The sequence below is a fragment of the Ailuropoda melanoleuca genome, chromosome 16 (assembly GCF_002007445.2).
Source record: "Ailuropoda melanoleuca isolate Jingjing chromosome 16, ASM200744v2, whole genome shotgun sequence".
In the NCBI taxonomy this organism is placed as follows: domain Eukaryota; kingdom Metazoa; phylum Chordata; class Mammalia; order Carnivora; family Ursidae; genus Ailuropoda; species Ailuropoda melanoleuca.
In genome coordinates, this window is record NC_048233.1 from 78727280 (window position 1) to 78754345 (window position 27066).

A 27066-nucleotide genomic window follows, 5' to 3' on the forward strand; every position below is an offset into this window, starting at 1 on the left:
TGGGGGTGGGGGCTATGGGTGAATGGGAGAGTGAACGGGGGCGGGCGCGGCGTCGCGAGCCGCATGAATGAGAGAAACGTGCCGCGCGCGAGACGTTGCGCGCGCCCGGGACAGGGAGCCAATGGGAACGCTGGGAGGGCTCGAGACCCGGCGCTGAGGGCAACGGCCGCGCGCCGGCTCGAAGACGAGCGTCGCCGGGCGGGAGCGCGCGTAGCAGGGCGGGCGTGGAGCGTGCGGGGGCCGCGCGCGGCCTCTCAGAGGCCGGACGGCACTGCCGGGAGGCGGCGGCGACAACGACGGCGGCGGTGACGGGAACCGCGCCGGGGGTGAGTATCGGGGACACCGGCCCCTGCGGAACCGGAAGTGCCGGGCCAGTGAGGTGGGAGGGGAGAGTGACCTCTAGGGAAGGGGGACCGAGGAGGGGGGAGGTGGTTTGAGGCCCCATTCCTTCCCCGGGCCGGGTCATCCAACTGCGGCGGGACCCGTGGGCCCCGGAAACGGACGACGAGTAGAGGCCGGGGATCCGCGGCCGCCGGGGCTCAGAACGGGTTAGTGCCCGGCCGCCCGGTCCTGGCTCGGGACCTCCGCGCCTGGCGCCCGGCCGCCGCCCCTTCGGCCCCCGGCCCTGCGCCCCCGGGCTCTGCCGTCTCCCGCAGCCTCAGTGGGCCCTACCGCCGCGGATTCCGTCTTCTCGGTCTTAGCCAGTTCTGCCTCGAATGGTGATTCTCCCTGTCCCAGCTCCGGGGTGGGGACGGGGTGCTGTTCCCCTTTTATGTCCCCGCATTTCAGGTCCCTTGCCCCCTTTTGCTGGTACTTATTTTGGCTCACGCCTCATCCTGTTACCTGTTCTCTCCCATCCGTCCGCTTCCTCCCTACCCCCATCAGCTGGGTGCTCCGTGCTTTTAGTACTTTGTACTTTTTGCCAGTGGAGCTCGAATGTGTTTGCCAATATTTTACCTATAGGAATCTCTTTGTGGGACAGGGAGGTGGAAAGTGTTTTACCCACTTGGCCAAATGAAAACACGCTAATGAGAAGTAAGAAAGTGACTTAAAAGTTATGGAAAGAGGTGTAGGATCGGATATGTGTTATACCCTAGACCATTTTTTGCGTTGGATTTTTCACTTCCTGGTTAATGCCATCTTGTCTAGGTTGATCTTATATCACATCCCTATCCTTTTATCCCAGTACCCCTCGTACTCTCTCAGATCTTTTCAGAAGGCTCATTATCACTCGTTTTTAAAAACCCACCTAATGCTTATAAGAATCGTATTGCCATGTACTTGGCTACTTCCGTATGTAATAACACCCTTATTAAACTTCTGCTTGTCTCTAGCCAACATCTTGACATGTGGATTATTCCTGATACCTTGAGTACTTTGTATTCAGATTTACTATATTGCAGTGTTACACTACTTTATTTCAGCATATGATAACTTGTGTTATCGGTGGTACTGCTGATACCCATCCACCCCTTTGAGGTACCTACTTGTAGTAAACATTTATACAATGTGATCTGTAGCTTGTTTTCTATGTACATATTTTCATTCCATAGATTACTTTGTGCCTGAATATGTCATACACATTCTTGTACACCTTTCTCATGCTGGTACAGATCCAGACTGCTGGTTGTGATGAACCACATTCAGCCTGCAGTCTCATCCCTACTGCCCACAGCACATTCTTCTGCTAAGACTTGGTGCGTCTTTGCTAAAGCGAATAAATTGTTCCGTTTTTGTCTTCTCCCTTCTGATGTATATTCCCTAAAGATTTCAAATGTTTATCACTTTTGTTTCCCAGTATCGTACTCCCCAAATTGCATGGCCTTTTATAACCCTGCATTACTATGGCAATATTAGCCCATGTGACTTTTCTCCTGTCAGAAGATATAATCAGAAATAATATGTGGTATCTAAATGATACTACTTACTTTAGATAATATTGAAGCAATGTAGTTTTCCATCTTCTCTAGTCTTTGGGGTTTTGAGGAGTAAGTTTAATAGTACTGCTCACAGACCAAGAATTTGCTTCTCATTGTTCACAAAGTTACCCAAATTAAGAAGGTTGGGCTTTGATTCCTATAGAAACTGAGTGGTAAATAATCATAAAATCAGGGGCTAGAGGGGGTTTATCTTTTTTAGGCCTTTGACAATTTCTTTTACTCTCTGAGTGGTCACTCTATTCTAATATTGCCGTTTGGCCCTCTAATACTCTGTTTTTTAAGGAGAGAGACAGTGCATCTTGAAGGAAGGTGTCTTTGCCTTCCATGCCACTGGTAAGAGAGGAAGTGATGAATTCCAGGGCACGTTTATATTTCACTGTTTGAATCTTCTGACATAGGAATTTCTGCCATTGGTGTTAAGGAAGATAATTGCTTGGGTCAAATAAACTTTTATTTTTATTTTTTTATTTTTTTTTTTAAAGATTTTATTTATTTATTTGACAGAGATAGAGACAGCCAGCGAGAGAGGGAAACACAAGCAGGGGGAGTGGGAGAGGAAGAAGCAGGCNAGAAGCAGGCTCACAGCAGAGGAGCCTGATGTGGGGCTCGATCCCAGAAGCCGGGATCACGCCCTGAGCCGAAGGCAGACGCTTAACCGCTGTGCCACCCAGGCGCCCCAAACTTTTATTTTTAAATTCTAACTTGAGTAAAATTTTTGGTCTGCAGATTCCAAGATGCAGTCACTGGGCAAGTAGTGTAGTGGATGAGAAAGTGGTAGAAAGGCTTTGTGTTGGCAAAGGGGCATGTGAACTCTGGTTCTTAACTTGACTGCTCAAGTGATTAAGTAAAATGGCCTTAGGCATTCTCTAGCCTTCAATTTTATGGAGTGGGGTAAGGGACTGTGTCACCAGATAATGTGAGTTAAGTGCTTTGAGATCACTAGATGAAAAGCGTCCTATAAAATCCAAAGTGTTACTTGGCTACTACTGTCAACAGAAATAATTGTTACTCTTAATCATATGGGGAATGTGGGGCTCAGCTGACTTCTGATGGGCCAGTGTAGGAATAAATTGTTGAATTGGGAAGAAAAGGACCAGCACCAATGGCTGACTCAGTTTCTCCAAGAAAGCAGCTCACCTTTTTAGCTCAAGGACAGTTCTCACCCAGGTCCTTTCATGGGTTATTCCAGCAGACCAAAAACTCGGCTTTTGCCTCTTCAGGGTTATAACTAAAAAGCATAGAGAGATAAGAGACAGAGACATACACAGAAGGGAAATGAGACATACTGTCCTAATTTTGAGGTTACTTTTTTCTTTTTTCATTGTTGCAATAAATACTCTCTGTCCAAAGAGAACTCTCTTTTCTAGGACTGCCCTTCACTGCTGTGCCCTTGTTTGTTTTTAGATTTTTATATTCTTGATATTTGGTACTGCCTGTTTGTGTCAGGTGAGATGCACCCCTTATAAGAGCTAGTTCTTTGATGGCCTCAGGCCAGGTGAAGCCATGTTCTTCTCTTTCCAGTATGAACAGCACTAAGAAGAGTGAAGGATTCTGAATCCATTGTTCTCCCAATTCAGAATCCTTTCCCACATGCACATAAGTTAAGTATATGCCATAAAAAGGCACTTTTTAAACAGAGTAGCCTGTGGGGTGTTAGCCTTGATGTTCTTAAGAAATTCTCTGAAAGAATTTATCTGATGAAGATACTTGTGTTTTTTTTTTCCAGGTAAGGCACTGTAACCCAGTTGAATTCTGCATCTAGAAAGCCCAAGACTGAAGAAGAAAGATCAAAGACATTGACTAACCTGGAAACAGGAACCTCTTTGGAACTTTGCTTTCATCCACTGTACCCTTTTAGAACTATCATTGAGTGGAATTGATTTCTTCATCTTATTTTGCTATTTGGAAAGAACATGGCTTCAGGGATTTTACGTTTCTCTTCAGTTTTGCATGAACTCGATAGGAAACAGAACCCTTAAAAGGGCTTGGGAATAACAAGAAGAGATTGAAGACAGACAAGCTTGCTCGTGCTCACTCTCTCTGTTTTCCCTCCCCCTTGGAAGAAAAGGATTTACAACTCAACCTTGTAACAGCTGCTGCCCAGCTTTAGCCATCAGGAGAAAATAAATAAAATTAAACCACCATTGCCAGACTACAAGCCCTGAAGTCAAGGTGTGGGAGTGGTGGCATTGAGAAAACTGTCTAAAAGAGACGAGGACTGCAGTAAAAACAGCTTCTCTTTAAAACTGGAAGGGGCCTCGGGTTCCCTTTTGGATTAAAATAGAAACACGGGACACACCTCTTGTAGGTGCAGCTCACATCTCGTGGAGTGTGGTAGTCGGGGAGGTGCTAGAGTGTTTCCTCAGAAGAATTTTGCCTTGCCCACAGTGTCCTCTCCTATCCTGATACTCTCCCCTGCTTGCCCTTTGAAGACTTGCCTCCATCCATGAGCTATTCCCTGATCTGTCTGACGGCCCATGTTCTCCACCTGCAGCCATTTGCATGTATACAGCCTACTGTTCGTCTCTGGTTTTTAAACTGTACTAGTTGTGTTTCTTAATCTCTCCCTCTTGCCTTGTTCTGGGGAGGTGGTTAGTCATCATTTGGAATTGCCTTTCCCCCTCCCATATGCTTTCCTTCATTTGAGATCTTTTGAACTTTGGTTTTCTTTGGGAGGGGGAAGGGTGATAATTTTCAATTTCTGTTTCCCTGGTTTCCTTCTGTACTCTTTTTCTCCGTTGTTTCCCTCATCCCGTTTTCTTGTCTGTTCTGCCGCTGTGTGGGCCTGGGCTATGCGGCAGGGCAGACCTCCCATCAGAGCTCCAACATGCCCGCAGAGTCTGGAAAGAGATTCAAGCCCAGCAAGTATGTTCCGGTCTCAGCAGCCGCCATCTTCTTAGTGGGAGCTACGACCCTCTTCTTTGCCTTTACGTGAGTTTCCTCTCAGTGGTGGTACTTGGGGGGCTCCATGGGAGGTGAGGGGGGTATTGTCACGTGAGTTTCGCTAGTTACTCGCCACGTGCCTGGGCGTCTTGATGTCTGATCGAGGCAGCAGCACATCTCAAGAGACGCGGTAAGCACGGGGAGAAAAAAGCCTGTCCTGTCAGCCTTGTTAGAAATTTTACTCTGTGGAATTCTCTCTTTTCACCTGCCTCCCTTCCTTGGGAATCACAGATGTCTTTGTGTTTTCCTACCCAGCTCTCCATCATGAGTTGATCATGAACTAGGAAGGAAGTAGGAGGAAACCACCAGAGAGGCTTGAATCAGCTTAAGCAGTTGGTTCTGTGAGAGAAAGAACTAGACTAGAGGTTTTTCACATAGTAATGGCTTTTCCCCAGGATGTCTGGAGCTGAGTGTACTGGAGAATTGCAGAATTGATTTAGGAGTTATACCAAGGAGACAGCTGGGCTTTTCCTGTTGCTCAGATGGTTTTCTCTGCACTCTTAAGAGCCGAAGGCTGGACCAGTGAAGGCCACTGGGAAAGGGCAGGTTTTATTTAGGAAGAGTCCTGGCAGGCTGCCTTCACATCCCTTCCTTCTGAAGGAAGGGATGGCAGTAATTCCTGCATTCCCTGGTCCTATTAGGCAAAGCAGCTGCCACCGAAGGGTTTCCTGCTTAGGATATTCAGACTTTGTTCATCTTTTGGTCCCTGGAGGAGACTGATCTTTCCTCTTCCCACAGTATTTTAGCTGTTGACCACCTGACCGGCCTCTTTGCCGTTACCTGTTTATGAATTAACGTGTAGCAGGCTTCTGAGCCTTAAACTGTTGAGTCACTGAGTTAGTGTTCTAGTTGTACCTCGTGGAACAATCAGAGCATGCTAGATTTTCTGGGGAGTTCACCTTACCATGATTTCAGGCTCAAACCTAATTGTGAGATGCTGTTTAGAGCAATGGGATGTTGCTGGGAAGAGGAAGGAAATGGATTGAAGTGGTAGGAAATAAAAGCAGTTTGGACTCATAGAAGGATGAATGAAGCAGGAATTGCTGGGGAGGGGGCAGTTACTATTATGGGGAGAAACCTAAGAACCGATATTAAATCTGAGGAAGGGAGGTAACCCTCTCTTCCCCCCTAAATTGAGCTTCAGATATCAAAAGGAATTCTAAAAGGTTTGGATTGTTTGGCCAATAGATCAGCAAAGTAATGATGTTTTTCGGTTTAGTTTTTAAACAAGGAAAAAAATGAATCTCTTATCTAAGGTATGAGCATCATCCTGCTTTTTACCTGTTCCTCTGGAGGGTAGAGGTCATGGATTCTTTGGCCCCCAGCTCTCCAGCCTGAGCGTGCCTGTTGAGTTCCTCAAGGATTTAAAGCATCACTACTCTTCTCTGTACTCTTCTTTATCTGACTTTTCCTCATAATTTTTTCCCTTGCTTAAATTCAGGGTGTTTAGTGTTCTGTCCTTCTTCATGTATTAACCGTCAATAAGGAGATGTGAGTCTTCAGTCTTAGACTTGTTTTGGTTTCTGCTATTATGGCCAGTAAATAGAATCAGCAATTTTTTTTTTAAAGATTTTTTAATGTTTAAGTAATCTCCACACCTAGTGTGGGGCTCGAACTCACCACCCTGAGATCAAGAGTCACATGATCTACCAACTGAGCCAGCCAGGCGCCTCTAGAATCAGTATTTTAACCAAAGGACAGTTATGTGGGATCTTCATATCCTTGTAGCAGTTGTGGTGCTGTGTCAGGAGGGTATGTTACAAGACCAGGTTGACACCCTTAGGCCTGTTTGATTGAGGAGGGTCTGTTTTCCTTCAAAAGGCAAGGCCTTTGGGAAGCTAGGAAATTCAGGGGGCTGACTGAGTGGTCTCTCTTTTAACCCATCTGTTCTTGGGATAGAGCAAGCAGAATCCTCGTTCTTATTTTGTTAATCTGAAGCCATTGAAGTGCTTGGCTGGTTATACCAGTTTCACCACAAAGAGTTGTCCTGACATAGGCATTTTCTCGACTGATAGCTGAAGCTATTTAACCTACTTTCTCATTCCCTGGTGCCAGAGAAATAGGGGCCCTCCTTATTCCATGGTCTCTCAGCCCCAGGAAAAAGAATTTTGGAGGACAATAATGGCCTTTGGAATTGCTGCCTCTAATCCAAAGTTAGAAGAGACTTAAGTCGTAGCTAGAGTTTCCCCTGGCGGTTTGCTCAGGGCCAGTTTCTGGGCTCCTTTCCCCCTCGAGTCTCCCCTATCCACCTCATGGAGACAAACACCCTATTTATCTTTTATCACCTAGCTCTTGGTACTTGTGAAATTCTCATCTTTTCCTTTACATCTGACCATAGCAGTTCCTCTGTAAGCATGTATCTGGGCTGAGCTGCCACTGTTGTCAAAAAGTGTTCCCCCACAGATTATATCCTTTTTTGAGGTTCAGTTCCTTGGAGAACCCCCCTCCCCCCGTTTAAAACTATATACAACCTAAAAAACAATTTCTGGTTTCAAGTAGACAAAAGGAAGCATCTCTTTGGTTGGTTGGTTGGTTGGTTTTGTTCTTTTAAGATTTTAAGAAATCTCTATACCCAGCGTGGGGCTCGAACTTAACAACCCAGAGATCTCTTGAATCACGTGCTCTATCAACGGAGCCAGCCAGGTACCCCAGAGGAAGGCTGTCTTTGAGCCAGCTCCTATTTGGGGCCCTGAATCTGTAACTATTCTGTCATCCTCCTATTCTCTTCAACCAGGCTATAACTGTCTGTTCTTATACCAGTCTAAGTCCCAAGCGGGAATGACTTGGGGACCTAGAGGACTGGGAGTAGGAGGGAGAGTCCCTTTCAGTTGGCACACATAATTAGTGGAGGCATGTAGGCTTCAACTCATTAGGAACAATTTACCCTTGGTGTTTCTCTGGCAGGTAGGGAAAGCTGTGAGCAGAAATTATCAGCTGGGTTTGGTCGCCAAAAGGTGACCTGCCCTGGAGAAGCTTGAATAGAATAGCTGAGGCCTTCCTTCCAGAACCCTGGTCCCTCTCATTCACTGAATTTGTCCCATACCAAAACTAAGTGGGAGAGTTATTGGGGATTCTGTTTTAATTCTTTTCCGTTTCCACTGTTGGGGAAGGAGAGTGTCTGCTAAGGTAGCCCCCCTCCTCCCAATTAGATCCTAGCCCCTGTGTTTAAGATAATGGGCCTGGATCCTCATCTGTCTTAGTTTAGTCCCCTATTGTGATTGGTGAGGGTAGGGGACAGTGTTATGTAAGAGGAAATCAGCACTGTTTGGGGGTCAGGAGACTAATTTTGGTAAAGTCTGTTAACCTTTGTGAATCTGTTCTTTGTAAAATGAGGAGGTTGACCGAGAGCAGTTTATTTAAGCGCGGTGACCCTTTTTCCAGTGAGATCTTACGCGGAACCCCAGCATGTAGAACATGAGAGGAGGGCTGCTCTGGGTCAAGTGAGGCTGGTGTGCAGAGGCCCAGCCACTTGGTGTCTCCTCTTTGCCTCACCCGTGAGTCTTTCTTAGAGCTCCTGGCAATGCCATTTGAAATAAATCACTGGGGGCGCCTGGGTGGCTCAGTCGTTAAGCGTCTGCCTTCGGCTCAGGGCGTGATCCCGGGATCCCGGGATCCTGGGATTGAGCCCCACATCAGGCTCCTCCGCTGGGAGCCTGCTTCTTCCTCTCCCACTCCCCTCTCTCGCTAGCTGTCTCTCTGTCAAATAAATAAATAAAATCTCAAAAAAAAAAAAATAAATCACTGAACTGCCTCCCTAAAATCTCCTTGAGCTCGGAGTTAAGTCAGCCAGTGTCTCACGGTGTGTCTATTTCTAAAGGTGGCAGGGAGGGCGCAGCGGTAAAATCTCTGCAGCCAGGCGTCCTCTGCAGGGAAGGGTGCAAGTCAGGGTTGTCCAGAACCCACAATGGTCTGCCCAGTGTCCTGTCTGTGGGAGAGCTTGCTTCTCCTCAGTTTCTGCCTCTGGCCCCTCCCAGCCCTTTACCCACAGAGTTGGGTACCTTAGTGCCTCTCCTGCTGGTCCTTTTCTTCTTGACTGCAGAGGTGCTGGCACCTGATTTGAGTGGGAGCAGCCTCGTGATTTAGGGCATTAATTGAGCAGTGGATGTTCCTTTTACTTCCCACGTTGTTTTTTCATCCAGGAATAAGTGCCCAAGTCCTACATCTTGCACTCAGCTGCTTGAAAGTGTGCGTAAGACACGACAAATCCGGTATCTTAGGAGAAACTTACCCACCTAAGAGGGGAAAAATTGTTTTCCCATGGAATGTTGAGGATCGCCAGGGGCAGGAAATGGACCACTCATTCCAGCCTTGCCTCATCAACAGGGAGCTCTAGCCGTAGAGTCAAACTGTGTGCGAGGCACGGGCGGAATGCTTAGACCTATTCTTCCGGAGGTAGCGCCTCTGTTTGAAGCGCTCTTGCATTTCTAGTACCTCACATGGAGGAAGTAGAATTAGGGATGAAGGTGGAACTGGAATGATAATTGATGATGATGGTGACAGTTGGTAATGTGGGGGGGGCATGTTTTCTAGCCAGTGTATGCTCAGTATTAAGCTAACTGGTTTAAAAAGAATTCCAGGATCTTTTCATATATTATCTCCTTCATTCTCATATCTGTATTATGTAGCTGAAGTAACAGATTGGAGAGGTTTCTGTAGATTACCTGAGGCTCCATAGCAAAGCATTGATTGAGGGGGACGGGATTAAGATCCAGAGCTTCTTGACTCCTACTTTCTCTTACCCAGCAACTTAACCATTTTTTATAATAGGAAGTGTTAGGGCTAGGAAACAGATTTTTCAGGAGTCTGGGTATTTTTTTAAGTTTATTTTTTTAAGTCATCTCCACACCCAGTGTAGCGCTTGAACTCACAACCCTGAGATCAAGAGTCACGTGCTTTTCCGACTGAACCAACCAGGTGCCCCAGGACTGTGGGTATTGAAACCCACTCTCTCTGAAAACAGTAGTGCTGGATGGGTGGGCAGAAGAACCTGTTCTTCCTGGGTTAGTGTAGGTCTGGGAGTCTCGTCAGTGAGTCAGCCAGCCTTCTGGGCTACCGCCACTCCCTATGCTTTGGAGCTCTGTGATTATTGCCATAGGCTGAGGACCAGCCCTAACAACTCCGGCTCAGCCCAGGCCTCATCTCCTTTCATCAAAAGCAACAGATTCAGACAGGCCACTTGGAGTGGTCACCTAGGGATTTGGCAAACTACTATAGCAATGACAAGCCTCTCCTTGAGCCAAGTAGAATATGGGATGTGGCAGGAACGGGCTCTGCTCCTTCACGCCTCTCCTTGGTGGGGTGTTCCGTCAGCTAGAGTGTGAAGGTTGGAAGCAGTGGGTCCTTGATTTCAGGCAGGGGGCAGATGCTGCCTGGGAAGTGGAGTCATTTGCATCATTTCTAGTTGCTGCTACTCTGGGGGTAGGCTTTATCTTGGCAACAGATACTGAAACTGGATTGTAGGATTACATGCTTCAGCTGGGATGAGTCGATATCAGGAATGTTACAGGAACAGGGCGCTTGGCTGGCTCAGTTGGTGGAACGTGTGGCTCTTGATCCCAGGGTCGTGCGTTCAAGCCTTCCGTTGGGTGTAGAGATTACTTTAAAATCTTTGGGGGGGGAAGATTGCAGGGGTGACGTTCATTATCCAGGGATGGGTGGGTGGCAGCGTATCCAAGAAGTTGGGTGAGTTTCTTCATTTGGAAATGCAGAAATTGAAGGAAAAAATGGGGTCAGAAAGACTGCCATCTGTGCCTGCAAAGGGCTGACATCTTATTCTCTCACCTTAGCTCCCCTCAGGGATCGAGGAACCTTTAGTCTGTCAGAAGCTCAAGAGGCCACTGTAGCTACAGTCGTCGATTCTAGGAATGAGACTTTTAAATCATGGGGACCTCAGTGTTCTAAGGATTTAATTTCTTTTTCCCTTCTAATTATCTTCCCAGGCTGTAGGAGTCAAGTGAGTCACCCTTTCTCCTCTTCCCCTGGCGGAAATCGAAGCGACAGCTAAGTGCTAGGGAGGGGCTCTGACCTGGATGACTGGTTTTCAGTTTCTGTCCCTCCCTCCTAAGGAGCCTGGGAGGTCAGCCTTTGGGTGGGGCTGTGTAAGGACTCCCCTTGCTTGTATTCCATCCCAAACCCTGCTGGTGTATAGGGACATCTTTTCCGAACCAGAGAACCCCCCCAGAGGAAGAGGCTTCCGTGGGAGATGTGGATAGAGGAAAAAGTCACCCTGGTGACTGAGGGTCTGTTTTCCCTTGAAATCAGTGCCTGCACCTCGCTTCATTATTTTGTTTCCCAGTTATGTGCTCACCTACCTAGAGAAGCAAAGAGTTAATTGATATGTACTGTCTAAAAAGCCTACCACACAATAAACATTTACTTGAAAATTTTTTTAAATGAATGGCGAATTTGAATAAATAGAGGTGGTAAAGACTTGTGAGATGTTTTGTGACAGTGATTTTTGTTTCTTCTTATTAGTTTATATCTGATTAAGGTGCTCAATTCCTGTGAATTGTCTTGAATCGCTGTTCAGGGCTGTGCTTTTTGTTTTAATGGAGACAGATCTCTCTCAACAGAATCCAGGAATACTGTGAATTAATTCTCAGGACTCATTTGCTGTCTTGTTCTTCTGGCCCCTTCTTCCTTTCAGTGAACTCTTCCTTTACTTCTGGCTGGTCTAGATTAAGGGGACAAGGACAGATGCTGTCCTCATTCTGGAGATTAAGTTCTCAGCCACAAAGCAGATTAGGGTATTTAGCCACTGTCTTGTAAGGGGAAGTTCTTCGTGAACTGAGATAGGAGAGGGGGCATTTGATAGTACTGACAAAGCAACCAGCCCATCCGATGTTCTTCTGAAACTTCCAGCTCCCAGGAAATCAGCAGAAAGGAAGAGTTCTTAACAGCATTCCTATTTAGACTCATATCCTGAAAGAAACTGAGTTTAATCCTGGACGAGGGCACACCTCCCTCTTTTTTGGGGGGGGGGTGTCAAGAAAGGTTACCTAACGCATATCTCTTGATTTGGACCCTGTGGAATTTGGATATGTTTGGCCAGTTTCTTTTTCCTAAAGGATTTAGGGCTGATTTGGTCTGCTCCCGCCCCCTTTTCCTCTCCCCTACTCTTCTTCATTTATAGACCTCAAGGAGTCTAGTTTATGTCTTGATATCCATACTTATCTGTGTGTGGTCCCCCTGTCCCCCTTGAGAACTAGCTTTTAGTTGAATAAAACTCTCAGGAATATCTGATGCAGTGAAGAAATTTTAGGCAGTTAAGAGTGGTTGAAAGCCAGCTAGGAAGAGGTAAGGGGAGCCAGAGAGGCAGGTGGTGTCCCATGGGTTGTGCCAGCGTGCAGGTCAGTGGGGCATGGCTGAGATCCAGCAGCCTCGGCCTGTGCAAGAGAAGGGAATGTAGCTGGCATCAGTTATGTGCTCCGTCCCCAGCTCTTGTGCCTGCTTAAAAGGAGATAAGGACAGATTCTAAAATGTGGAAAGATCCACAGGGGAAAAATGAATCTGATGAACGCAGACCTTTAGTACAAGGGGCTATGGTAGGAGAGATTCTGAGTCTTGTACCTTGATCTAAAATGAGCATTTCTGTGGGGAAAGTAGACCCACTTGTGAAGGATAAAGATAATTTGAGACAGCAGAGGTGAAATATAAAATTTATAGGTGTGGGGGCTGAACCTTTCAGATTTTTATATGGTTGGTGTCCCAAGTGTTAGGGGCAGCCCCTCATTTTCTTTATTATCTGTGCAGCTGTCCAGGACTAAGCCTCTATGTGTCACCTGCAGTGCCCATCTACAATGCGATTGTTTTTCTCTTTGTGCTGGCCAACTTCAGCATGGCCACCTTCATGGACCCAGGGATTTTCCCTCGAGGTAAGATCTCTTTCTCCTCTCTTGGAAACTCCTCAACTACCTTTGAAAAATAATGGTTTTTGGACATACACTTTTGGTCCTGGGCCTTAGGACTCTGAGGGTTTTCATATACTTCAATAGTCTAATAATGAAAAGTGGGTCAGAGTCTTCTAGAATAGATGTCATAACTTCTAGTCCTGTTCATTCACTTCGGGTCAAATTTTTGATTTTCAGTTACTCATTCAGCAGAGATTCATTTTGAGCATATGGGTCGGGCGTTATCCCTAGGCACAATAATAATCTAGGATGAATTAGACAGTTTTAACAGTGTGGCGTGAACTGTAGTGAAGGCATGAACAGTGTTTTTTTAGGCCACAGAAAAGGGTGCACTTATATCTGCCCCAATAAATTGGGGAAATGCTGCAAGGAGGAGGCAGGAGAGGAAATGGAGGATGGCAGGAGGCACGTTCTAGGTCCAGGAAGCAGCATGTGCCATGAATGCCGAGCTCAGTGGGGCGGAAGATAAAGCACATGGTGGGGCCAAAAGAGGTCGAGGTAAATGAGAGCCCAATTGTCAAAGACTGTGTGCTAATTAGATTAAATAGATTCTGTTTCTTTCTTTGGACAGCAAGCGGTCTTCAATTGGAGGAATCATGGGATCAGATTTCCTTTTACAAAAAAAATTCTCAAAAGAATGTACAGATACCTTTTGGGAGGCGATTGCCATAATGTAAACCAGATGAGAACTTGAATTCACGGCTGGATTTAGAGATTTTTCCCAGTAGACTCGAAAGATTTCTTCCTGACCATTTGCTTATCAGGGGAGAGTGAGAGAGTGAAGAGTTGTCTAAGGTAGTCCCAAGGCTCCTAACTTGGGAGATAAGTTGGATGCTGATGTTTGTAAACCAAGATAGGAGTTACAGGAATGTTGAACATGTTTGGAGGGAAGATAGCCTCTTAGGCATTTGAACTCGAGATAGTATGGTCATTCCGATACAGTTGCCCAGTGGCCAATTGAGTCATCAGACTCAGAGACCTTGGTCTTAGAGGCTTCAGCCATGTGGTGTTTGAAGCAACAGGAGTAAGATTGTCTAGAGAAAGTAGAACAAGATTAGGAAAGAACCAAGGTCAGATCTGACCAGCATTGGCATTTTAATAATGAGCAGAGGAGAAGGAGGAGCCATTGGAGAGGGATTGGGCAAGAAAGGTTAGTAGAAGAAACTGGACAAAGTGGGAACTAAGGAGGGTTTGTGAAGTTCATGATGGTTGGCAGTATCAGAAATGAGATCCAATAGTATGAAAACTCAAAATTGCCCATTGTTTTGGTAACTAAGGAATTTGTGATCTTTTTATTTTTAAACTTGTTAAAATTCAGAGATTATATGTTTGTTTTTTTAGATTTTATTTATTTATTTGACAGAGAGCACAAGTAGGGGGAACAGTAGACAGAGGGAGAGGGAGAAGCAGGCCCCCCGCCGAGCGGGGAGCCCGATGTGGGGCTTGATCCTAGGACCCTGGGATCATGACTGGAGCCGAAGGCAGACGCTCAACAACTGAGCCACTCAGGCGCCCCAGGAATTTGTGATCTTGACAGGCATAGTTCTAATAGTGTGTTTAGGTATGTATGTGGGGAAAATACATTTAAATTAGCAAAACTGTGATGGTTTGGAAGGCAGCGAATGGGCAGCGAGGAAGCAGAGCCCGTGAGTGTTCAGATTACTCTTTCATGAAGTTAAGCAGAGAAGGCAGAAGATGGAATGTCTTAGGGGAGAGAGAGAGGGGTTTTGGTGTTTTTTTTTTCCCCTTTTTTTGTGACAGAAGATTAAAGCACTCTGGTAGCGTGAGGAGATGGAACTGAAGGAGAGAGAGGAGCTGGATAAGGGAAAGGGGGATAATAGAATTACCTTCTGGAGGGAGGATGTGTTTTCCTGTGCATGTTGGAAGGGTTAAGCTTACAGAAGAAGCAGGGCGTTTTGGGAGAGGAGATGCGAGTCAGGAGCCGTCATTAGAGGTAGAGGTTGATAAGGGTTGGTGCTGATAACCAGTATTTCTCTCACCTGTGAAGTTAACTTGTAAGGGTGAGGCGTGAATCGGGAAGACAACTTTGGAGAGAATGAGGTTTTCCTGAGATCATTGTGCTCACAAAGCCTGTATCACTGTGCTTTGTGACTTTGTCTCAAAGATTAGTTGAACCTAAGGAACTTGGAGTCCCTAGCGCCAAGGAGGGTTTTTTGTTTTTTTTTTTAAGATTTTTAAAAATTTATTTGGCACAGAGGGAGAGAGCACAAGCAGGGGGAGCAGCAGGCAGAGGGAGAGAGACAAGCAGACTCCTCCCTGAGCAAGGAGCCCAATGTGGGGCTCAATCCCAGGACCCTGGGCTCGTGACCTGAGCCAGACACTCAACCAGCTGAGCCAGCCAGGTGCCCCAAGGAGGGCTATTTTAATGAGCCCTGTAATGTTCATACATTAAATATTTATTGATCTGTATGGAAGACTTTATCCTGGTCATTTGGGATGAGTTTTTTTTTAAAGGTCCTTGCTTTCAAATAGCTCAGTCTATAAAGAATGATAGGGAAGACGTTTCCATGAATAAATACCCTGTACTGTGCTGAGTACAGGAGTAACCTAAGAACCACAGAGTACTTTAAGAAGAGAAAGTGCTCACTTCTGGTGTGGAAAGATCAGAAATTTCAAAATAAGTAGCACTTTAATTTTTTTCCTTTAAAAGAAAACTTCTGTAAAAAGTAAAGATTTTAATAAGTAGTAAATATTCATTATGTAGAAAGCATAAAAAAGACAAATACCACCTGTAATTTCACAGCCAAAGGTAATTACTATTGGGGCACCTGGGTGGCTCAGTTGGTTGAGCCATCCGGTTCTTGGTCTCGGCTCAAGTCATGATCTCAGGGTCCTGGGATTGAGTCCTTCATCTCCCTTTCCTCCTGCCCCTCCCCCTGCCTGTACTCACTCTCTCTCAAATAAATAAAATTTTAAAAAAAGATAATTACTATTCCTATTTCCTTTCAGTGTTTTGAAGATTTATATATATAACATTTACATCTACCACTTTTCTATAGCAAATGTACATGCTTTTTTTTTTTTTTTAAGATTTATTTATTTTAGAGAGACTGAGCGTAGCAGTGTGGGAGCAGGGGGAGGGAGGGGCAGAGGGAGGGAGAATCTCAAGCAGACTCCCTGCTGAGCACGGAGGCCTACACAGGGCTCCATCTCAGGACTTGAAATCATGATCTGAGCTGAAATCAGGAGTAGGATGCTTAACTGACTGAGCCACCCAGGTGCCCATATGTGTGTATTTTTTTTTTCTGTTTTCAAAATGGGATCTTTTTGTTTGTACAGTTCTTTATCTTGCATTTTTTTCACCTATTTATATTTTAAAGCATTTCCCCAGTCAATGAAAGTTGGAAACTTAATTTTTAATCTCCTTCATTTATTTAATTTTTCCTTCCCGCATGTATTTTTTTTATAGATTAATAATAAAAAATAAAAATTGCATACTGTAGATGAGAAGGCAAATAGGGCCCTTTAAGTTTTGAAGTAGGATTATGAGTTTCTGATAATTGAAATTGAAAAGGCATTCAGGTAAGGAGAATGTCTTGAGCCAGCAAACAGTACTGAACTATATAGGGAGTTAGTAGAGTTGGGGAAGATCTTTTGGAGAAGGGGTTTGTGCATCAAAAAAGGGTCTTGGATTGCTATAGTTTTCATGTACTTGTAGACATTGAACTGTTATGCAAACTCATTACATATGTGCTTTGATATGTAAGTTATTTCTTTACAAATAGATTCATAGTATGTAAACCAAGTGTCCGCATACCCATATCAGAGCTACCTCTGAGTCATGTTCTCTTGAACCTCATTTCCAGTGTCTTCCGGTATTGTTGTATATAGGGCTGATTTCACAGTATTAGTTATTAGTTCCTGTTCTCTCTTCCCCAGTAGACTGAATTTCTCAAAGGCAGAGGCCATATTTTAAATATCGGTGCATCCCTCATGCCTAGTACAGTGCTGGCATCGTTGTTTTTTAATTGGTTTTTCCTCTCTGCAGCTGAGGAGGATGAAGACAAGGAAGATGACTTCCGCGCGCCCCTTTACAAAACCGTGGAGATTAAGGGCATCCAGGTGCGCATGAAGTGGTGCGCCACCTGCCGCTTCTACCGTCCTCCTCGGTGTTCCCACTGTAGTGTCTGTGACAATTGTGTGGAGGTAAGAACCCTGACGGGGGTAGGCCTGTAGGCCTCATCTAAGTTCTCTTCTTCCTAGCCATTGAATAAGAACTGAATCCTCTGCATTCTGGGTCTTGGGTGCAGTGTAGGCCTGGCTCACTGTCTGGCTCTACTCTGGCTCTGTCAGAAATGTTATCCATTAGATGAATGGATAAAGAAGTGGTGTATATACACAGTGGAATGTTATTCAGCCAAAAAAAAAGAAGGAAATCTTGCCATTTGCTGTGACCTGGATGGAACTAGAGAGTATATGCTAAGTGAAATAAGTCAATGAGAGAAACACAGATACCATATGATTTCATTCATATGTGGAATTTAAGAAACAAAACAAATGAGCAAAGGGAAAAAGAGAGACAGAGACACACACAAATCAAGAAACAGACTCTTAACTATAGAGAACAAACTGATGGTGACCAGAGGGGAGGAGGGTGGGGGTTGGGTGAAATAGGTGATGGGGGGGATTAAAGAGTACACTTACACTTATAAGTGGTATATGGAATTGTTGAATCACTGTATTGTATACCTGAAACTAATATAATACTGTATGTTAAATATCCTGGAATTAAAATTTAAAACTTAATTTAAAAATTTTATTTTGATTTTATATAACAGCTGTAAACATCAAACACTTACTCTTATGTGTATATATATTAGCCTTCCTGACTCATCTTTTTGATTATTTGTCCTGGCTTTGTGTTATCTCTTGGATCTGCTACATCGTGCTGTGTGTTGCATTCCGATCTTACAGCTTTTCTTCCTGCTTGTCCTTCTGCATCCCCTATCTTTTATTTTAACCCTTTTTTTTTCCTAATCAGTTTTTACTTAGCTATAAGCAGTTGCCGGCCAGATTTTCCTTCCAGGCCTCTTTTTATCATGAATCTTGGTAAGAGGCAAAGCCTCTGATACTCATCCCTTTCGGAGTTCCTTGGTCACATTGGATAAACTCTGAGAGGGGGGCCTTGGCCTTCGATCAGCCTCTGGAAGGTCTTCCTTAGAGATTGATAGAGAAGATAAAGTGCCTGAGCTCGTTAATTTCGCAACTACATGGCGAACACGATCACCTGTTACTGAAAGCAGCGCTTCGGTTCTGACATTTGGTCCATTTCTTGACAGAAGTGATCTAGGGCTGTGGTCCAAGGATGCTTCTCAGTGTTTCTCTTTTTGTCCCTAGGAGTTTGACCATCACTGCCCCTGGGTGAACAACTGTATCGGTCGCCGGAACTACCGCTATTTCTTCCTTTTCCTCCTCTCCCTGACAGCGCACATCATGGGTGTGTTTGGCTTTGGCCTCCTTTATGTCCTCTACCACATGGAGGAACTCTCAGGGGTCCGCACGGCTGTCACGTATCCTTCTGTGGGTTGCGGGCTTGGGAGCGGGGAGGAGGCGGCAAGTGGAGCACTGTGGTAGCAAAGGTCAAGGGGAAGGTGGCTCTTGTAGGGGCTGGGGACAGTGAGATCGTGCTGCTCTGTTCTCCTTGATTCTTTGCTTTAGAATGGCAGTGATGTGTGTGGCTGGCTTATTCTTCATCCCTGTAGCTGGCCTCACGGGATTTCATGTGGTGCTGGTGGCTAGGGGACGCACAACCAATGAACAGGTACGGGGAGACATGATGGGAGACCCCCTGTAGAGCTGGGCATGCGAATCTTCGCCCTCTACTGAGAGTGTAGTGGAGTGCTTCCACGGATGGATGCCAGATGAATACTTTTTATGATGAAGTGTCCATGCTCCTCATGAAAGCACGAGAGCAGAACCATTTCTTTCTTTCTTTTTTTTTTTTAAGATTTATTTGACAGAGAGTGAGAGTGAGAGTGAGTGAGCATACAAGCAGGGGGGAGCGGCAGGCAGAGGGAGAGGGATAAGCAGGCTCCCCACTGAGCAGGGAGCCCGACGCAGGGCTCGATCCCAGGACCCCAGGACCATGATCTGGGACGAAGGCAGACGCTTCACCGACTGAGCCACCCAGGCGCCCCAGAACCATTTTTTAGTTAACAGACATTTGCAGAATGCTCACTGTATACTGGACAATGTGAGCTCCAAGCTTGTAGGCCAGCCCTCAGGAAACTCATACTGCCGCTTAAAGGGAACCGCTTATTCTCGTGCTTATAATAAGCTGGCCTTACCTGCTTCCTTTTGTGTGTATTATCTGAGTTTTCAATACTGAGGGAGCTGGGAATCCCCATTTCACATAAGAACACTGATGTGTGGGGTCAGATAGCTACCATGAGGTAGCCTTAGGATTCAAGGCCCTGATTCTGGAGTTCCCATTCTTAACCATTATGATTATAAGCTTCTTGATGGTAGGGTTGTGTTTTACTCATTTTTGTATCTCCCAAGTAGTGGGTGCACAATAATTGGTTGTGGATTTATGTTTTGGCCTTTGGAGGTCAAGGTCCATCATCTAACTGATAGGGCCCGTTTTTCCTTTTTCTAGGTTACGGGTAAATTCCGAGGAGGTGTGAACCCCTTCACCAATGGCTGCTGTAACAATGTCAGCCGTGTGCTCTGCAGTTCCCCAGCACCCAGGTACACCCACCCCTTTGGTCTAGTGTTCACTTTTGGTCAGATCGTTTGTCTTTGGGCTTATTCTAGTATAGGGGAGGTTGGGTGAGAGACTGGCGTTTAGGGAGGGTTCTCTCAGTCTGGGAAGTGCCTGCAAGGGAGAGCCATGGCATCCTTTAGTGGACCCCCTGAATTCAGTTGATATTCTTCAGGTATTATGGTTACTCTCCTTTGAGAGTTGAGGGTGAGATTTACTCCAGGGTGGCTTGAACTAAGTATCTGCCCAGAGGCCTAGTCTTGGTGCAGTTCTTCATGGAATCTAAGAAATCAGTTCAATGCTGAGCTTTTTGCTGTCTTGGTCAGACTGTTTTTGTATTTGTAAAAATGTTTTATACAAGATAGGCAACCCCTAGATATTTTAGAATGAATGAATGAAAGCCCTCTCACTCTTGACACTTAGGTATTTGGGAAGACCAAAGAAAGAGAAGACGATTGTCATCAGACCTCCCTTCCTTCGACCAGAAGTGTCAGATGGGCAGATAACTGTGAAGATCATGGACAATGGCATCCAGGGAGAGCTGAGGAGAAGCAAGGTGAGGAATTTAGGGAAGTAAAGTAGGTAACTTGGGGGACTTTCTGGGCAAAAAGATGGAAACTTGCTTTCAGTTGCCATTGCCCTTACAGTATTTCTCAATTTCTGATAACTTGTGTTAAAAATTACTTAAGTACAGGGGCGCCTGGCCGTCTGAGCTGGTAGAGCATGTGACTCGACCTGGGGATCATGAGTTGGAGCCCTATGTTGAGTGTAGAGTTACTTAAAGAGAAAAAAAAATTTTTTTTTAATTACTTAAGTGCATATCCTCTTTTTTTCCCATTAGATTGTAAGTCCACTGACAGTAGAAGTTGAGTCCTTTCATTTCCATGTTTTCATGGACTTAATGTGGCAGCTTGCAGGTGGTAGGAGCTCAACAGATAGTTGAGGAAATGAACACAAGTGACAGAATTAAGCCCTTGTTGAAAATTTTTCTTTATTCATTGTCATCCCCAGAATGGCTCTTGTCCCTTGTCTTCTAGTCCCAGTTTAGAAATATGTAATTGATGCCCCAGCACCCCTCTAATACCAGTTTAATTTTTTCTTTTAAAGATTTTATTTATTTGACAGAGATAGAGACAGCCAGCGAGAGAGGGAACACAAGCAGGGGAAGTGGGAGAGGAAGAAGCAGGCTCCCAGCGGAGGAGCCTGATGTGGGGCTCGATCCCAGAACGCCGGGATCATGCCCTGAGCTGAAGGCAGATGCTTAACCGCTGTGCCACCCAGGCGCCCCTAATACCAGTTTAATACTTTGAGTTGTCCTTACACCCAATTCTCCAAATCTGATTTTCTCTCATTTATCCAGTCTAAGGGAAGCTTGGAGATAACAGAGAGCCAGTCTGCAGATGCTGAACCCCCACCCCCTCCTAAGCCGGACCTGAGCCGTTACACGGGGCTCCGAACACACCTCAGCCTGGCTACTAATGAGGGTAAGAGCAGTGGCAGGAGCGAGAAGGTTACTACCTGCTGTGGAGAAGACAGGCAGGCAAGGCCTGGGAGGTAATACTCACACTGTGGCTGAAAACACCTAACAGGTGGGTGTCGAGCCACTTCAGACAGCTAGGAGAGGAGAAAGGGGATTCCACGTAGCTAGTGGCAGTGAATCGGACTTTTGTGAGGAGGGAACTCTCAGCATCCAGATAGACCAGAGAACATCCTAGACGTTTGGTGCATTCTCTCGCTCTGAGTTCTGGGCCGGTATGAGTCTGTAGACTTGACTGCAGCTGACTCACGTTCCTGGGACTTTTCTGTTGCTGGTATATCCATTGCTACCTTGTTTTCCCTTTATGGAAACACTGGCCAAGTTAAGGACAGCTTGTAAAGTGGTGTCTATCCCTGGGCCTTTTTTCCTGCAGATAGCCTCTTGGGCAAGGACAGCCCTCCCACACCGACCATGTACAAGTACCGGCCGGGCTACAGCAGCAGCAGCACGTCAGCCGCCATGCCTCATTCCTCCAGCGCCAAGGTACTGAGTGCTCTGTAAGAAGGAGGGCTGTGATGATGTCAGCTGCTCTGGGAAAAAGAATATTGGAGAAGGGAAGGAAGAGAGGCAAAGGGAAGGAGAAAAACCAAAGACATTTTACTAATTGTTGGCACTAATGGGACTGAATCTCCTTGACAGTGTGTCCTTCATGAGAGAGGGGGCAACGTAGCATACTACGTGAAAGCACTGATCACAGCATCATATATCTGAGTTCAAAACCCATCATAGGCGAGTTATTTAACCTCTTTAAGCCTCATTTTTTGCATCTTAAAATGAGATATTATTTGTTCCAACTCACTGGTTTACTTTAGGTGTTGAACAAGAGAATGCACGTAAAAGGTTCTAAGCATATTGGCGGGACATGACTGCTTGGGCTCTGGGGCCTAGCATCGGTCACAAGAGGAGGAACACTAAGAACGTGCTTTATTTTCTCCCTCAGTTGAGTCGTGGGGACAGCTTGAAGGAGCCAACCTCAATTGCAGAGAGCAGCCGCCATCCCAGCTACCGCTCGGAGCCCAGCTTGGAGCCAGAGAGCTTCCGTTCTCCCACCTTTGGCAAAAGCTTTCACTTCGATCCACTCTCCAGTGGCTCACGCTCCTCCAGCCTCAAGTCGGCCCAGGGCACTGGCTTTGAGCTGGGTCAGCTGCAGTCCATTCGTTCAGAGGGCACAACCTCCACCTCCTATAAGAGCCTGGCCAACCAGACACGGAATGGGAGCCTATCTTATGACAGCCTGCTCACTCCTTCAGACAGCCCTGATTTCGAGTCAGTGCAGGCAGGGCCTGAGCCAGACCCACCTTTAGGCTACACCTCTCCCTTCCTGTCAGCCCGGCTGGCCCAGCAACGGGAAGCCGAGAGGCACCCACGTTTGGTGCCAACCGGCCCAACACACCGAGAGCCCTCACCAGTCCGGTACGACAATCTGTCGCGCCATATTGTGGCCTCCCTCCAGGAACGAGAGAAGCTGCTACGCCAGTCACCCCCACTCCCAGGCCGCGAGGAAGAACCAGGCTTGGGGGACTCAGGCATTCAGTCAACGCCGGGCTCAGGCCATGCCCCTCGTACTAGTTCCTCCTCAGATGATTCGAAGAGATCACCCTTGGTCAAGACTCCACTGGGACGCCCAGCTGCCCCCCGTTTTGGCAAGCCTGATGGGCTAAGGGGCCGGGGACTAGGGTCCCCTGAACCAGGCCCAACGGCCCCATACCTGGGCCGATCTATGTCTTACAGCAGCCAAAAAGCCCCAGCTGGTGTCTCTGAGGCAGAGGAAGTAGCCTTGCAGCCATTATTGACACCCAAGTAAGTATAAATCCATCCTGACGGCAGTGGACTTAAAATTAGCGTTAGGGTCCTACAGAAGGTATCATGGCTTCACTTGTGTGCGAGTGGACTCAGAGGTGCCTGCTTGTAGGTAGCTCGTTTCACTCACTCTCTCCCTGCCTTCATGGGCTATTCCTGTTCAGACCCTAACGATTAATACTTGTTTCTTAATCTGGTCTTTCCAAAATGTATTTGCCTGAGGGTAAGTATTTAAGATGGCTGCTGTTGGAGCGAAGGAATCAAGAGGGGTAATAAGGCATCAGGTTTGTTTTAAGCAGGGCAATAAAACAGGTGGGAACGTTTGGGTAAGAAAGTATATATGTAGAAAAGTGTCAGTTTGTTCTCATAACTTTTAAAACAGTCTCCCTTTTCTGTGTTTTGTGTCCCACTTCCTGACACCCATCTCTTTTTCTCTTCCTAGAGATGAAGTACAGCTCAAGACGGCCTACAGCAAATCCAATGGGCAGCCCAAAAGTATAGGCTCTGCCTCCCCTGGCCCCGGCCAGCCGCCTCTCAGCAGCCCCACAAGGGGCGGGGTCAAGAAGGTGTCAGGGGTGGGTGGTACCACCTATGAGATATCCGTGTGAGCCTTCGGCACCTCCCTTCCCCCCACGCCTCTGCGCCTACACCAAAGGGCCCCAGGTGGCCACCTTCCTTTCCTCAAGGGGCTCCCCTCCCCTGCATGGACATTTTTTTAAACCACCGATTCCAAGAGGATGAGGAGCGTTTTATAAAATGCAGTGGGGTTGGGGAGTTGGAGAGTCGGGGCCCTGAGACTGGGGTAGCAACCCCCTTCACCTTCTAAGACCTTCCCTTCTTTAACCCCCTGGACCAGACTCAGTGGACATTTGTGCAATTGCTCACCCTGGAGGGAACCAGATCATTTTTAAACCAGAAATAATTTTTTTTATTATTGTTACGGATTCTATTTTTTTCCTCTCTGCGTTACCAGGTGTGTGTGTACATATATATATATATATATATATATATATATTATAAATATCAAAGAAATTATATATCTATCCTGGGATGGAAAAATGAGGGAGGGATATGTAGAAGGAGGGGTATCTTACTCTTCCCGTTCCTCAGACCAGCAGGAAAGAAGCGGGGACATCCATCGAAGTCTTCCTTTTCCAGTGGTTCCCTCTCTTTTGTCCCAGTTACCAACTAAGGAAACCACACCCCCCTACTACTGTTGGTGGGTAGTGATCAGGAAAGAAACCTTGAGAGAGGCGAGTCTGGGGTCTTGGTCAGAGGAGGGAAGGACTTGAGAGAGTTGAGTTAGTTTTCTAGGTTCATTGGCACTTAGTTTCCCCAGGAAAGGGGTCATAGCCCCATGACTTTGGTGGTGGTGGGGAGATCAGGAAAAGAGCTTGGCTGAGCTCCAGAAACAATATTGGATAATCCACTCCTCCCCCTTCTTGGGGGAGAGGGATTAGGGTGGGCTTCTTTAGTCCCCTCAGAGCCTTCCCCCAACTTACACGGTTAACATTTTTAAATCCAAGGCCGGGAGAGATGAATCCAAAAAGCAATATTTTTCATCACATGCCAAAAACGGGATAGAGAGAAGGAGTGGCAGGCCTAGGCCCCTCCGATTGTCCTTTGGGGGTTACCCCTCAGCCCACCTCAGTATGGTGCTGGGTAGTGGGGGTACCTGGGTTCTAACCTCTAAATAGGGGAGACCCCAGCCTCTAAACAGAGGCCCTTTTATTTTTTATTCTGATTAGCCATTTTAAACCAACAAGGAATAAAAAGAAATCCTGATCTAACCAGCTCCCCCTGACTTGTGTTATTTTGTCTCGTTAAGTAAGGCAGGGTGAACGATCTCTGGTGGGAAGTCGCAAAGAAACCCTCCTCAGCTTCGCTGGTCCTGGCCCACCTTGAGGCAGGACTGTGGTGGGAATAAACACTTACAGGGCCTGTTTTTATTTTGGTGATTTAATTCAAACATTCCTAGAAGAAACCTTTTGGGACCACCTAAGCTCCTTGTCGTTTCAAGGCTTAGAGAACGAACTCTTGGCTGCCACAGTTCTTTAATACAGAAATGTGTCTTTGGACAGTAAAGCTCTTTGGATGTACCGAGAGGTGAGACAGTGGATGATCGGGGGAGGAAAGCCTGTTAGAGGCAGGCTGCCTGGCTATGGCTGGCATTCAGTATGATAGCTCACTGTGTCTCTGTTGTGTTTCCAAAGCAAAAAGGCTACACCCTGATTTTAAATAGGCCACCTCAGACGCTAAATCTCCAGAACCTGGCCAGAACCCATTATTTTCACTGTCCGTGACTTAAGCACAGACACTGTGGAATCCTGGATTAAAACTGTAGCTCAGTGAATGGTTTTCTACCTACTGATCTAGTAATAACCTTGGCTCACAGCAACAGATTTTAACTGCTCTGTGTCACGTTTATTTAAAATCAGATTACAATAGCTTGGGTTTTCCCATGGACATTTCCAGTTACCTGGCCTGCTGTAAAGACTGAAGGAATTTCTTTCACATTCTGCCTTTTTGTGGCTGTCTTAGAAGTTTAGAAATGTTTTTACATCAGCCTAATTCATTGTCTTAACTAAGGAATGAGGCAGGTCAGGGATTCCTATAAATACAAGCGAAGCATTTACCTTTGCTTCCCAGAGATTAAAAAAAAAAATCACAGGCTTCACCAGGAATCGATCTTATTAAAATACACTGGTGATTGTGGGTGCTTTTTCAGTTGGCTGTTCTGTTTCAATGCACAGCTGACCTAGAAGACAGATGAGCCTTCACTGGGTCCGCTCCTCTGGTGGGGCCTCATCCAGCTGCTGGGTTCTCAACATGATGGGCAGAGTGTTACGTGTCCCCTGTGGACAGGTATTAGCAAGCTCTGCCTCACCTGTGCACCATGTTCCCCAATCTCATTTTGGTGGTCTCCCTGCCTGCTAATAATGTCATAAGACCCCAAATTCCCCTCAGATCTTTGAATGCCCTGGCTTAAACCCTGACTCTCAGAGAAAGGCACTTACCTCTTAACAGGCAGCCACAGTTCAGCCAGTTTGATAAATGCAAATTTTTTTTTTTTTTTAAAGAAAAACCCTAACAGATCAGACAATGTCCTCCATCAGACCAATTGCACAAGAGATGAAAAGAAAGCTTCCTGGGAGAGGAAGAGCTGTCCGTGAGAAAGGCAACTGGGCTGAGCCTTACAAAAGCATGGCCCTTCTCACATATAATGCATTAATCTTAGCCCAGCACAGTGGGAGCTGGCTTCTGTCCCGGTTGCAGGGGATGCTCCCACGGCAGTGTCTGAGCCTGGAAGGCAGCTTCTGTCAGCAGGCTCAATACAGCAAGGAAAGCCATTCCAGGAGAGTCCTGTTAGCGGAGGCTGCTGCTGCTGCTGGCCTGAGAGCTGCCCACGCCTGGGTGGTCTGGACTGTGTCGGTTCTGGGGGAGACAAGGAAGGAGGGGTAAGAGAACAACTAGGAAGTGATCTTGGCCTTGATCAGGGCTGTGCAGGAAAAAACTGTAACATGTCCTGGATTTTCAATCTTGGGTCCCCCCTGATGCAAAGGACCATCGAGGACAGGGTGAGACAGGGAGACTCGGGGCTGCAGCAGCACCAGGTCCCGACCCTACCTTCTTTTTCTTCTTCTCTTTCTTCTTCCTTTTCCGTTCAGGATCCTCCTCTTTTTTCTTTTTCTTCTTCTTGTGATCCGAATCAGATGGGGTTTCTGTAGGAGACAGTATGTGCCTATCAAAATTTCCCTACTGCTAGAACTCTGAAGACCACAGGAAGACCTAGTGAGGGGCAACTGCTCTTCTAAAGGCCAGAAAGGATAGGGAGGCGCTGCTAAAGCACCATTCCAGCTTTCTCCTCGCCCGGGAGACCCACTTGCAGGAAACACCAATTACCTTTACACCTGTTTCAGGAGAATCTGGGAGTCTGGGGCTTTGTAAGGAACCTAGCCGGGTTTTTAACTGGGGAGGTCCAACCAGACCCAGGTTTTCTGGCTTTGAACAGAACCGCTTCTTACCTGGGGGGACAGGATCCTGGGTGCGGCTCTGTTTGTGCTTGTGCTTGTTCTTCTTCTTGGGAGGCTGAATATGCATCAGACGACACTGCTCTGGTAACTGGAGGAACCAAAGGAAGGTCCAGGTGAGTGGAGGGAGGAAATGCCCTGCTCCCATCTGTTCTGCTCAATAAGTTATGAAGGAACAGAC

The 27066-nt window shown here is 46.4% G+C and overlaps 2 protein-coding genes across 3 annotated transcripts in view; one reads left to right on the forward strand and one right to left on the reverse strand.

Moving 5' to 3' along the window:
* Nucleotides 1-24644, forward strand: ZDHHC5 (zinc finger DHHC-type palmitoyltransferase 5). Of its 2 annotated transcripts, XM_034645124.1 has the most exons (12): nt 1-326; nt 3667-4871; nt 12636-12757; nt 16803-16960; nt 18152-18324; nt 18473-18575; nt 19413-19504; nt 19941-20073; nt 20878-21001; nt 21428-21537; nt 21995-22854; nt 23297-24644. In XM_034645124.1, the coding sequence occupies exons 2-12, from the start codon at nt 4768-4770 to the stop codon at nt 23460-23462; spliced, it is 2145 nt and encodes a 714-aa protein (XP_034501015.1). In that variant the 5' UTR covers nt 1-326; nt 3667-4767; the 3' UTR covers nt 23463-24644. The 2 variants fall into 2 exon arrangements, with proteins under 2 accessions (XP_034501015.1, XP_019658780.1); XM_019803221.2 differs by lacking the exon at nt 12636-12757 and having other exon boundaries at nt 2-326.
* MED19 (mediator complex subunit 19) overlaps nt 23828-27066 on the reverse strand; it is an 8629-nt gene continuing 5390 nt past the window's right edge. Inside the window, exons 3-5 of the mRNA XM_002922713.4 lie at nt 26880-26976; nt 26482-26576; nt 23828-26289 (exon numbers count right to left, since the gene is read on the reverse strand). Of these exons, the coding sequence (XP_002922759.2) occupies nt 26221-26289; nt 26482-26576; nt 26880-26976 (261 nt within the window). The 3' untranslated portion in view covers nt 23828-26220. The remainder of the gene's footprint in view (nt 26290-26481; nt 26577-26879; nt 26977-27066) is intronic.